The sequence below is a fragment of the Papaver somniferum genome, chromosome 11, assembly GCF_003573695.1.
Source record: "Papaver somniferum cultivar HN1 chromosome 11, ASM357369v1, whole genome shotgun sequence".
NCBI classification, from domain to species: Eukaryota; Viridiplantae; Streptophyta; class Magnoliopsida; order Ranunculales; family Papaveraceae; genus Papaver; species Papaver somniferum.
Window position 1 is genome coordinate 7,572,416 of NC_039368.1, and position 13,757 is coordinate 7,586,172.

Sequence of the window (13,757 nt, forward strand, 5' to 3'; positions counted from 1 at the left end):
AGTCAACCGTCAGTCAACCATCGAAACCGAAATTCCATTCGCGCTTCTAGCCAGTTTTTGTCTATGTTTCCAGCGATGCTGCCAACCAGTTCCCGGCCATATCCCCCGGGAATGTCCCCCGGTCATGTCCCTGGCCATCTCCCCCAGGCATTGTCCCCTGGCCATGTCCCCCGACCATCTCCCCCGGCCATGTCCCCGGCTAAAAAAACCACGTAAAATTCTTGTCTCTCATCTTCGTGTTTGTTTCATGTCATTAACCCTGTTTTCCTCACCATCATCGTGTTTAGTGCCCGAAATTATTTCTGGGTACAAACATTGGCGCCGACTAAGGGGTTTACGATAAAAGGAATCATGTTTTCCCGTTGAGAAAAGTAGTACAGAAAGCTTCTAAATCGTGTCTGTGAAAAAGCAGTTTGAACGTCGTCAAAAATCGTTGTTATAGTCCAGTTGATCGTAACTGCTGCAGTACAGTTTGATTGAAATTGTTGCAGTCCAGCTGATCGCAGCTGCTGCTATCCAGTAAATCGCAGTTACTGCAGTCTAATTGATCGCAACTGCTGCAGTCCTAATTCGCGGTTCGAAGTTTGCTGTAACTATTACCAAAACTGCATCACTACAAAGTTCGATGAAACTGTATCCAGGACGCTTGGTACGTAGAAAAGATTGAGTGAAAGCATCATCAAAATTGTTGCCAGGATGTTCGATCTGCAACATGTACAAGTCAAAAGTTTGAAGAAATCGATTGCCAGGTAATGTAGCGGTAACATGCTCGAGTGTGAAGTTTGTTGAAATCACTATTACCATGTTCGCAAGGATGTCTATATACCTACATCTCTATCCGCATGCATCGCCTATCTACATCAATAACGCCATCTGCATGTACGACAGATATGGGAGCGGAAAACCCTAAGGAAGATCCCCGGAAAAGAATCTAAAAAAGTTCCAGAAATAGTAACAAAAGTATAGTAAAAACAGTGGCGGAAGAGTTCATGAGAAACGACAACAGTGTCCAGAACCGTTGCTAAAAGTCCAAAGAAAGATTCGTGAGAGATAGTAACAGACACAGAAAACTGTTGTTGAAAGTTCAAGTAGAACACCGTTGCAAGAAGCTTTGATGGAAAAGATAACATTTCCCAAAATTTGTAACAACAAATCCGAAGGCAAAGACCACAGTTCTAAAAATACGTCGCGGAAAGTTTCAAAAAAAAAAAAAAATCAGAAAAAGCCGGCAGCCATGCCCGAGCAGACAAATTCGGCAGCTTTGCTGTTCACCCACGTTAGAGGTTCCGTACACCCACATCCAATTTCTATCAACGGTGTTTTTCACCCACATTAAGTTGCTTTAACCCACTTCAGAGGCCTGTTCACCCACGTTGGAAGTTTCGATCACTCACTTCCGTTAACGTCAGTATATTCTCAACGACGTCAGCATATACCGTTACTTACATAACGTCGTCACATATTTATTAACGTTGTAATGACGCCGTTAACTACTTCATCATGAAGTCATTGGGCCAGCATCACCATGACATCAGCAGACGTTGATGCTATCTACTAGAGCTCCAACGCCGTCAACAACCCCGGTTCCGTCATCTTCTCCGGCTCCGGTCCACTTCTCCGACAACGTGAACAACAACAGTCAAATGACGACAATTTTCGGCGGAATTTTCCGGCAGCTCGCCCCAGCGGTATCGTCCGCGGCCAACACCGGCGGCTCGACCCGGCGACCTACTCTCCGTCTGACCATCTCATTCCGGCATCACAAATCTTGTGCTTCGCGAGGTAGCTTACTTCAGTAGCCCTATGATATTTCAGCCCCACCACTTTGCACTGTTGGATATTTACACCCAAGCGAGCCAGTCAAACTGATCCACCAGCCGATTCGAGCTATTGACGCGATGGATTTGTCAGCCCAGTTTAGTTGGCTTGAGGATTTTTCGGCCGCACTTCATGGGCTTATCCAACTATACCCATTTTTGGGCTTGGTCATCAATCTTGTTTATTTGATATCTCCTTCATATGACGTCCGAATTGGATGATTTTGGCTCGTTGCGATCGTATTTCAATATCCTACATCAAGAAGGTAAAATTTCTATAATTAAGGGAGAATATTTTTGGAGCAACTACATCATTAACATTTTTGGAGCAATGTGCTCACCGAGCAAATCCATTAAAAAACGGATCACATCATCAACATGTTAGTACCACATCGTCAACCGGGTGCCACGTCATCTAACTTCTTTCCATACAAGTTTCCACATTAGCAACTTACCGCCATGTCAGTAGAAGTTGCACCAATCCTGCCCCGACAACAATCTATTCAACCCGACTTACTCCACATGCAATTTTGTTTGTTCGATAACTTCTTTATCGTACGTCCAAATTGAGCGATTTTCGTCTCGTTGAAATCGCATATAAATTTCCAACATCATGAGGGTGAAATTTCAACGATTACAGAACACTTATGTTTTGAGATTGGGGCGGAGACATCGAAGATGACGTATTTAATCACCAAATGAAGCCATTATTCGGTTTCACTCCAGTTTTCCTCACAACTGCTACAGTCCATTTGATCGAACTTTTGTAGTCCAGTTTCTCAGCAACTGCTTCAGTCCATTTTTACCTATAACTGTTATAGTTCAGCTGATCGTAGATGCTGAAATACATTTCCATGGAAACTTTCTTCAATCCAGTTTTAATTCAAGTGGTGCATTCCAGTCCCGCAGACAAATCTAGTTGCTGAGTCAAGCTATGACGCAAACCATAATCCTTCATCAACAAGCCAAGACGCTAAGCCAACTGCACTAGTCATCGTCGCTGGAAAACATCAACATAGCCAGTGGAAATCCTAATCACCTCATAAATGAAGTCGCAATAACACTTTTAATATGGTGCGTATACAATTTACATATTTTTGCATCTTTCCATCTAATCATTCATACTTTTATTCAATGGGACACCTATAATATGGCGAGAATTTTATCACGAGGAGGTGCACACATCTCAATTCTACGCGCATCTGGAATAGTGGGATTGGCCCCCGTGCGAATTACAGATAGCAGACAGCTTCAAAATTTCATGCGCGAGCGAGATGCAGCAAGGAAGTGCACCCTTGTGCGAGCATTGCGCAGCATGATAATCACTATCTTCTGAGGGTGAGTTGCATGTCACTTCAACGTGACTGACCATCACTTGGGGGCGAGATATGTAACACTTCATGGTCTAAAGTAACTCTTCTGAAGCGAGATGCGTATTACTCCACACACTTGGGGGAGAGTTATGTAGCACGTAAATGCGATGCGAAATTCAGCTGCTGGAAATCGAAATAAAAGGTAACCCAAACTTCTTAATCCTTCAACGAGTTACATGATTAAGAGGGGGCGACCATACACCCTAATATTTTGATGAAATTATCGCAAACAGAAACGTTAATAACTGCTACAGTCCAGTTGATCAAGCTGTTGTAGTCCAATTCCTAAGTTCCTGCTGCTGCAGTGCCGCGTTGCCCGCAACTGCTACAGTCCAGTTGATCAAGCTGCTGTAGTCCATTTTTGCTGGAAACTGCTGCACTCAGTTGCACGCAACTGATGTAGTCCAATTTTGCTCGCAACTGCTGCACTCAGTTGGACGCAACTCATATAGTCCAGTTTTACTCGCAAATCCTGCAGTCTAGATTATAGCAGCTTCTGCAGTGCAGCTTTTCTCATTAATGATGAAGTCCATCTGATTAAAGATGATGCACAACATCATTGCTCGTTGCTGCTGCAGTCTAGCTGATCGAAGCTGCTGCAGTCCAGCTTTGTTCGCAGCTCCTGTTGTCTAGCTGATATAGTGTCGCGTTGCCCGCAACTTGTGCAGTTCAGCTTTGCTCATTGATGATGCAGTCCATCAGATCAAAGCTGCTACACTCCATCTTTTCTCTTTGCTGTTGTATTCCAGATGATCGAAGCTGCTACATTCCATCATTGTTCGTAGCTCCTGCAGTCCAGCTGATCACAGCTGTCGTTGTGCAACTTAGCCACATCTCCTACAGTCCAGTTGATCATAGATATTGCAGTCCAACTTTGCTCGAAGATGTTGCAATCCTGTTTTTCTCATTACTGATGCAGAGAAATTTTATATGGTTGTCGCAGTCCATTTTACAACAGTCATTGCATTCCAGTTCTACATCAACTGTTGTGGTCTAGTTTTACATCACTGCTATCCTGATTCATTTAACTATTAACGACATATGAAGATCGCTGTCAAAGCCGATAGCAAATCCAAGATCGCTAGAAGGTCTAGCGGCGCACAAATTATTTTACCATCCTAATGATTGAAGGGTATCACTAATGGCTGCTTCCTTTTCGTTCGTGATTGTCGCATCTCAGCCTGTAGCTTCCAGCAGTTTAGTATCAACAGCTACTGCTACCCAGTTTGGTCGGAAATTACTGACAATATGCAAATTCAAGTTTCGCTTACAACAACAGCTGACACAGATTCCAGCTGATTGAATTCAAATATAGCTCGTCTTTTCCAACAACTATCACCAGTCTAGTTCTACGCAACTGCCACAATTTAGTTTTACATCAACAACTACAACTCACTTTCAACACTACTCCGCTCCAGTATCACGTTTCCGTTGCAGACCAGTTAACGCTTCGTTCTATTTTTTACATACAACAATGGTTCATGCTCAACTGTTCCCCGCCGATCTTCCAATCACAATAGACTCACTTCAGTAGCAATAATCCACACTTGGGGGAGAATTTTGTCATTGAACAAGGAAAACGAAATTTTCTTAACCCCCAACAAGTTGGAGGTTAAGAGGGGGCGATGTTTGTACCTGAGTAAAAATTCCACATAATGGGACAAATTGCTACTTGAATCACCTTCTGTCCGTCATCCAAGCCTGCTATCCAGCCAACCGACGTAGCTACCAGCTAGTCCAAGCGTTTCGTAAAGTCAACGACCGGTCAGTGGACAAAGTCAAAATACGGTCAATGGAAAAATTCAGCCGTCAGTCAACCATCGAAACCGAAATTCCAGTCGCGCTTCTTGCCAGTTTTAGTCCATGTTACCAGCGATGCTGCCAACCAGTTCCCGGCCATCTCCCCTGGAATGTCCCCCGGCCATGTCCTCGGCCATCTCCCCCGGGCATGTCCCTCGTCCATGTTGCTCAGCCATGTACATAGGCGGAATCCTCCATCCATACTTCCAGCCCTCGTTATACTTGTCAAACAGTTAAGCCAGTCTGCCAGCAGGTCACACCATTCAAAGCTTGACAGTCGCAGTCAAACAACAGAAAGGAGACATGCAGAATTAATACAAGGAGGCATGCATGGAAAGTTGATGCAATTTATGCCAGGAGGCATGCAGGGTAGGTTAATACAATTTAATGCAGGAAGCATGCATGGTATGGCCCGGAGGCATGAAGGGAAACTTAATACAATTTATGCCTACCTGGCATTTAAGGGGAGACCCGAATTCACAACTGTGTAAATAAGGGGAATTATAATCCTAATAGAAGTGGGGGAAAAAAGATAGAGGACAAACCCTAAAAGGGATCAAAAACCAATTGTAATCAGACCAATAAAATATCTCTCCCTAGGAAAATTCGTCCGTGGATGTAGGCAAAACTTGCCGAACCACGTAAAATTCTTGACTCTCATCTTCATGCTTGTTTCATGTCATTAACCCTGTTTTCCTCAACATCATAAAATCATCGTGTTTAGAGGTCGGAATTATTTATGGGTACAAACATAGATCACAGGGATAATTCTGAGCTATTTCATGGTAATTTATGTTAGAGAGGAAAACCTGGCTTAATTACCGTGTTGGTTTGACGTCACAGGAAAAACTTTGGTCATGGTATTGGTTTGACATCACAAAGCCACTGAGAAAATTTTTAGAAATATTAAGCCGCCAAAAAAATTTCAGTTCTTTTGAACAATTTTTTGTTCGCAAGTTTTGTGTAATTTGTGTGGCAGATTTTGGTTCGTATCGAGTAATCAAATCGTTGGTTCCTAGTGAATTTTAGGTCAAGCGGCGGCATGGCAGATTTTGGATTATTTGGAAAACTTTGGGTACAAGTCAATTTTATGGGCCATATGGAGAGGACAAATTTTGGATCTTAATCTCATATTCTTAACTATCGATCATTGGATGTGGCTAATTTTAGGTTGTACCTTGGTAGATTTTGGGGTATATAAGGGCACAATTTGGTACAATGCTGATGCTTACAATTATTTTTTTTTTGATGGAAAACGAAATTATATAAAGACTAAAAGATATTGTACAATAATTCTACAATTTCATTTTTTGCAAATATATTGGAGATGATACTCTCCTTTTTGACTTTCTAGTGAATGTGGCTAGTCTTATGTTGGGATCCCGAAATCCTCGTTTCTTTAGCTATCGAGTCCGCCGCAGCATTATGGTCCCTAATTATTTGCCTGATTTTTGCTTGAGGAAGTCTTTTTAGAATTTGCATAATCTCTTCAACAGTATTCTCAGTAACCCAAGAAGTGACCTCACCGGATTTGTTGATAGAATCAGCCAAGATTTTGCAATTTGTAGCTATTGTAACACTTGAGAGGAGATTTTCTTCTAACCATTTCAAAGCTCGTAGGAGCGCCTTTACTTCTGCATGGACGGCTGTTAAATCCAACTCTGAACCCACTGATATATGCATGAACGCTTCTTGGTCAGTTGAGTAACGTATGAAAGCGTACCCCATAGAAAGATCCTCCTTTTTAAAAGCAGCATCAACAAATATTATCCAATCTGAATTGAAGTCCGACCAAGATGATCTATTAGTCTTATTTCCTTTTTTAGTTAAAGGACTGTCGTTTGTGTTTGCCTCTTTCATATAATTTTTGATTTTTTCGATCAGTCTTATGGGATATGGGTTTGTTTGTTGAAAAACTACCTCACATATGTATTTCCAAATAAACCACATAATAGTAGATATTTTTCCTTGAACTGTGAGAAATTTGGGTCTTCAATCCAAGTTTTAACCCATTCCTCAATCGAAGCTGTGAAAATTTGCGTATTTGCTGCATCTAGAGAACACCCAAACCATATGGCCCTCGCAAAGGGGAAATTTTTGAAAAGATGTATTTCCGTTTCCACCTTTTGAGAATTGCACATGGGGAAAATTGGCGAGATTTCCGAATTGTGTGCTGCCAGTCTACTTTTTGTGGGTAAGGCCTTTTGAATTAACTTCTAGATGAATAGTCTAATTCTTGGGATAATTTGTATTTTCCATAAAGATCTCCAGGGGAAATCCTTGTCGTTCTCATTATCCTGGGCTTGATTTATCAAAAAATTGTATACATTTTTTGCCGAGAAGACCTCTGAATCATGGTGTTTCCATCTAATTTTATCCGAATCTTCTATTCTAGGGGGAATTGTCAGAACCTTTTCCTTTATTTCGGGGGTGAATAAGTTAGTTACTAAATCACAGTTCCACTCTCCTTTTGCATTTAATAGCTCTTTGACTTTCTGTGGTAAGGATTCTTCTTTATCAATTGGTTGGTTCACGATATCTTTATTGGGTATCCAATTGTCTTCCCAAATCTTCACCTGGTCTCCATTTTTCACTTGCCAAGTGTAATTTCCTTTGATAATATTCAGACCTTTTTGAATGCTTGTCCATATCCAAGAAAGTTCATAGTTTCTAGTTGGTTCCATTGGGTTTCCGTTATCGAAGTATTTCGCTGCTAAAAGTTTTACCCATAATTGGTCTTTTTCAATTAATAATCTACTGGCTAGCTTTGTGAGCAGAGCTATATTAAACTTGTGTGGTTTCTTGATGCCCAATCCTCCCTGAGATTTAGGTCTACACATATTATTCCACGCCCTTATATATATCCACCTTTCTTCTTGGAATCGCCTTTTTTCCACAAAAAATCTCTCTGAATTCTGTCTAGTTTATCCAAAGTTTCTTTGAGAAGAGCTAACATTTGCATTTGGTAAGTGGGGTAAGATTGAAGAGTAGCTTGTACTAAAACTGTTCTTCCCGCTTGAGATAGCAATTTTGCCTTCCAACCTTGAAGGGTGTTGTAATATCTTTGTAGGAGAGGTTCAAAATTATCTTTTCTATTTCTATCGAAAATAAAGGGGGTTCCAAGGTATCTATCTTTTTTCGTCATCAGGGGAACTTTTAGAATTTTTTCTATTATTTTCCCATGTTTGGGATGGATTTTTGGGCTGAAGTAAATTCCGGATTTTTGGAGGTTTACCATTTGGAGGTTTACCATTTCTCCCCGAATGAGGATAGGATATCTAGAAGATTTTTTGCTTCTCCCAGGTCGGCTTTGGTGAAGAAGAAACAATCATCGGCAAAGAAAAGGTGCGAGATGGTTGGTGCATTTTTGTTTATTTTTAGCGCTGATTATTTTTTCTCTAAGGTAGCCTTTTCTAAAATTCTGGAGAGGATCTCCATGCTAATGAGGAAAAGATAGGTGGATAGAGGGTCCCCTTGTCTGAGACCTCTTGAGGTATTGAAAATTGGACCTGGGAAGCCATTTAGGAGGATTGCAAACGAAGTAGTGGAGATGCATTGAGAAATTAGGTTGACCCAGGTATCGCTAAACCCGAACGAGGATAGCGCCTTTTTTATAAGTGGCCACTCAACCCTATCAAACGCTTTAGAAAGATCTAATTTTAGCGCTAAGAAACCATTCTTTTTCTTTGATGTTTTCATCGAGTGAATTAGCTCATGAGCAATGATGATGTTGTTGGTGATTTGTCTTCCTGGAAGAAAAGAGGATTGGTTTGGGGAAATGATTTTGTTTAAAATGGGCTTTAATCTATTTGCGAGAATTTTTGAGATAAGTTTGTAGACCGTATTACTGAGGCTGATGGGTCTAAAGTCGCTCGGAGTTTGAGGAGTGGTGGTTTTTGGGATAAGGGTAATGAAAGAGTGATTTAAATCCTGGTCAAAAACTCATGTTTTAAAAAACTCCTGTATTAAAAAACTCCTGGATCGTGTAGGTGATATCATGCCCTAAAATTTCCCAATTTGCTTTTAAAAAGCCCGGTTGAAAACCATCCGGGAAAGGAGCAACCCAAGGATTCATATTGAATAGAGTAGACCAAATTTCTTCTCGAGATGGGATTTGAGTTAAGGTAAAGTTTTCTTCATTGGAGATACAAGGTTTAATTATTTCCGACAAAACGACATTATAAATTACTCATATTCGAGGTTCCAATCTGGGTGAAATGGTTTATAAGAAGGGAATTTAGTTGTTCTCTATTTGAGATCCAAAGACCTGAGGGTTCTCTGAGGGTGTGGATTGCATTGATTTTTTTCCTACTGGAAGCTGAAGCATGGAAATACTCAGTATTTTGATCGTATTCCTTGAAAAATTTATCACGAGAGAGCTGGTGGTAATAATTATTTTTAATTTCATACCATTTCCCAAGCTCCTCTTGTAAATCCTTGAGAATTGTTATCTTGGTAGAAATATTTCCCGAATTGTGAATATTCTCTATCCTGGTAATCAATTTTTTTATATTTTTGTGGATATTACCGAAAACTTCGTAATTCCAATGAAATAAATCCGAGAATAAGGATTTTAGTTGTTGGGCCAAGTTTGAGGGGTACTGAATTTTAGTTTCCAAGAAGCCTCAACAACTGAAGTTGATGCTTACAATTAGAAAATGAAACAATTCAACATGCAAAAATAAATAAAGCAACAACTAAGTACTTGGATACAATGTTAAAAATGGGTACGCGCATGCTTTTCTGTAAAATTGAAAGCCCACTCTATTCAATCTAACAAGCATTATTAGGTGTGCATGCCTCTGGTTTCTAGTAATTTGCACCCCAAGAGACCGACATGTACATAATACACTCAAGACTAATCATGGGAGAGTTCACCTGTCCACGGGAGCACTCACGGGCCCTGGCGGATTAGAACGGGGAGGTGGGTCTCCTGTCTTCGGCGGTTCCACTAACTTCCTTCTGCCACTAATCAGCTTTCTTGAGCGGATGTCCAAGTATTGTTTCACTGGTTATTATTAACAAGTTAAATTGGCGATTGCAATTAAAAATATGCATGTGTTTCCTAAATCATACATATACACATACCTTGGATGAAACTTGCCGATGGACGGTGGTAAGTGGAGAGGACCTCGGCGCAGTTGTCTGCTACTCCATAACCAAAGAAATGATTATTATGCATCATCGATATCTCTACTATTACTAGTACCACGAAACAGCAAACAGACAATACATCCCTAAACGATGATTTCTTCATTTATCTTCTTTTGGCTTTCCTTCAGTTTATGTTCGCTTTTATCTAGTACATGTAATATCCTCATCCATTAATAGCTTAGGAGTTTGTAACTTTCATCGGAAATTTCATTCAAGGAAGGTCAAGGAGAAATTGTATATGGATGATAAGGATGGCAAAGACTTTTAAACTAGTTACATATTCTAGAATGATTTTCTAGAATGTTGATTGAGTCGTATCAGCAAATGCACAACATTGATTGGTTCATTTAATTTAGAGAGTTGATTTATATACAAAAATGAATTAGAATACGTTTAAGTAACAATCAAGCCAGCACTTGCAATGATGTGAAAGAGTCTTCCATCCGGAATCCAGATACTTCAAGGGCCGGGCAGTTTTCAAGTTACGCAGTTTGGGTCATATTCAAACAATCCAAGAGGCTTCAGGTCTGGTCATGGATAGTCAAATGGACTTCCGGAACTTTACTGTAAGCTTTTGTACTTAATATAAGTCTACAATCTCATGGCTGTCGTGTAGATTCATTGGATTTTTCTCGGTTCTCCTTGAGGAGCATGTGTTAGCAGCATCACCTTGGCCGCTTGGGTCCCTGTCCTGAAGTTTTGAAGAAGTTTTAATTAGGGTTACAAGAAATATGTAATTTACTAATGTATACCGGAGGAGAAAAATTTAGTGGACACAATTGGTCAGGACATAACTGACAACGACACCTGCATGCATTATGGAGAATCTGCACAGTGATCTCTTGGAAAACATACTTTCTCGATTACCTACGGAGCCAGCTTTACATGCCAAACGTGTATGCACAACTTGGAGAGCAATCCTTCGTAAGAAAACTGAAAGGTCTGGTTTTCTTTTCCGTTTTTCTCATGCCGAAAGTAAAGTTAGGGTTAGGAGACAACTTTTCTATGAAGATGAGTATGATCATTATGATCACGCAAAGATAAACTATTACCACTCTGACAAGACACGTTCGGAGATAGAACATGGCATATTTTTTACGTCGACATTCCATCCAAAAGATATCATTGTCGGGTCTTGCAATTATTTGGTTTGTTTTGGCAAAGCTGTTGACCTAGGTCCAGTGCCTTCTCAAATCTGCAATCCGTTAACTGGAGAATGTGTCTTTCTTCCCCAGTATAACACTTCTAAATATCCTGGTGGTAGCGTGTCAAATGGGTTTGGTTATTTCCCTAAGACTAATAAATACAAGGTTGTTACGATACATTTTAATCATATGAATCAAGAAGGACATATTCAAGTATATACCGTTGGGGGATGTAAGTGGAGATATGTTGGATTTATCAGCTGCTTCGATCGTGACGGATATGATTATTCTTCCGGTGTCTATGCAAATGGAGCGCTTTACTGGTTGCACGAATGCGTTAGTGGTCGTTTACAAGAAGAAGAACAAAGTCAGATTGTGGCCTTTTATTTAGAAGGGGAGACGCTCCGTCACATTGAATTGCCAGATTCTGGTTCTCCAGATAAATTACTTGGAGGGAACAATAATTTGTATCTGGTCTATACAAACTGTGAATCTTCTTGCATCGACATATGGGTATACAAGAACTCCGGTACTGGTTAAGCCATGAAAGTGTGTAACCGGAAACAAAACGAACACAACAATAGTTCGGCAGGCTGGATTAAGGAGTTCAGCATACGGTATGATTCGTATGAAGAGTCAAATGTTACACTATTTACAATCACGAGGAACAATGAAGTTCTGTGATGGGATGAAAAAAACTTCACAACTTTTCCCTTGTATGGACAATTCAAGGCACCTTTAGGCTTAAGACTCTGTTGCTATGACCCCAATGCTTCAACCTTAAACAAACTTTGGGAACGTCGGGAATATGGTGCAGGATGTGTTTACATTGAAGTAATTCCTCACATTCAGAGCGTTGTATGTTTAAAAGATTTGGGAGAAATTAATGTTACTTCTTTGAAGGATTCGTGGAGACCAATATTTCAAGCTTATAATGTTAACGATCATGGCGAACGGATCCCACGAAGAAGAACATGCAGATTAAGAGATTCCAAAAGTTTGAAGAATTGTTAAACATTCAAAAAAGTAAGATCATGATTGCTTTTATGTTTCGGAGTTCGTCCCGACATTTACTTTAAGTGAATGCTCTAAAAAAAAACTTTAAATTTCCAGTGATAATATTAATGTTTTCTATTGGAATATTTACTACTGATCTAGCTTATAATCACTGTCTTTCATTTCTAAATTGCTTTTAGGTGAACACACTGTTTTTCAATTCATCTTCTTTAATAAAATCTTTGTAACTGCGGCAGGAGTCTTAAAATGGAAAAGAAGTAAAGTGGCAAGGACGAGAGAATGCACTTGAGAAGCACTAGTTTACCTCTTTTAGAAAGTAAATATACATTGATTCCAAGAAGACAATGTAGTATCAAATTTTTTGAAGATAGGATCCCATAAAGCTTATTTTTTTATGATAGGATCCCATAAAGCTTTAGACCCTGCTTAGCTCCTAATGGCATGCCGAGATATGAGAATGGAAGCTGATCTATAGCACACCCAAGAAGATTTGCCCAGTTTAGTAAATCAGGAACATTTCCAATGCCAATAAGTCTCGTTTTAGAAGCAAAAAAATTAAATCACTTGAGAACTGAGAATAAACTAAGATCCATTTTAGTGTGCGCATGCCTCCGGATTCTAGTAAGTACACCCAAGACATGAGTGCACAATTTGTATATTAACTGTCACCATATACTATTGTGAATGATTGCTGGAGTCTGGAAATGAGCCAACTGACACAGGCTGACAGGCAACATCACTTGTTGTTCACTAAGTTGGTTACAATGTGCAAGCAACAGCTGCTACACTCCTCCACTAATTCCCGATTGATCGTGGAAAATCTTGTGGCCAGATCCAATGGCTGTCATGTGATACTAATGCCCCAGAAAGGGTATTTTTCTCAGATATTTTCCCCGTGGGGCCTCCCGCAAAAAGGTGCCCTATATTACGCATTTATTTAGGGCCTCGACCTCACAGTAGTTTTAGGGTTAAATTGGTTGCTTCTCTCGCCTCACCGTGTAGCAAAGTAACAAAAACGTAGCAGAAGAATCTTGTAGATAGAATTGGTTAGAAATCAATCAACAACTACATCATCATGCAGAATTTTCACAGTGATATCTTAGAAAACATACTTTGTCGATTACCTATTCAAGTAGGTTTACAGGCCAAGCGTGTATGCAAAACTTTTCTATAGAGCAATCCTCCAAAGGTCAGGTTTTCTTTTCGCTTTTTCTCATGCTGGGATTAATGCTAATATCGATGACAAGGCTAGGAAACAACTTTTCTATGGAGATGAGTATAATCATTATGATCATGCAAAAATAAACTATTACTACTCTGAAAAGACACTTTTGAAGATGGAACACTGCAGATTTATTACGAGATCCATGATAAACAATATCATGGTTGGGTCCTGCAATGGATTGGTTTGTTTTGGAAAAGATAATAGAGATGTTCTAGGCGAAGTTCCT

The 13,757-nt window shown here is 40.0% G+C and overlaps 1 protein-coding gene and 1 long non-coding RNA gene across 2 annotated transcripts; one reads left to right on the forward strand and one right to left on the reverse strand.

The window, feature by feature from the left end:
• Window positions 1-9,641: 9,641 nt before the first annotated feature.
• On the reverse strand, window positions 9,642-10,337 carry LOC113321136. The gene is made up of 2 exons (XR_003346489.1): window positions 10,079-10,337; window positions 9,642-9,998 (listed from the first exon to the last, which is right to left on the reverse strand). It is a non-coding gene; the product is annotated as an uncharacterized LOC113321136 (long non-coding RNA).
• Window positions 10,338-10,962: 625 nt separating this feature from the next.
• Window positions 10,963-11,829, forward strand: LOC113324028 (F-box protein At3g07870-like). The gene has a single exon (XM_026572368.1). It carries the CDS (start codon window positions 10,963-10,965, stop codon window positions 11,827-11,829), a length of 867 nt encoding a protein of 288 aa, XP_026428153.1.
• The last annotated feature ends 1,928 nt before the right edge of the window (window positions 11,830-13,757 follow it).

Coding starts and splice junctions, on each gene's coding strand:
- LOC113324028 (XM_026572368.1), top strand. CDS start 10,963: ATGGAGAATCTGCACAGTGATCTCTTGGAAAACATACTTTCTCGATTA.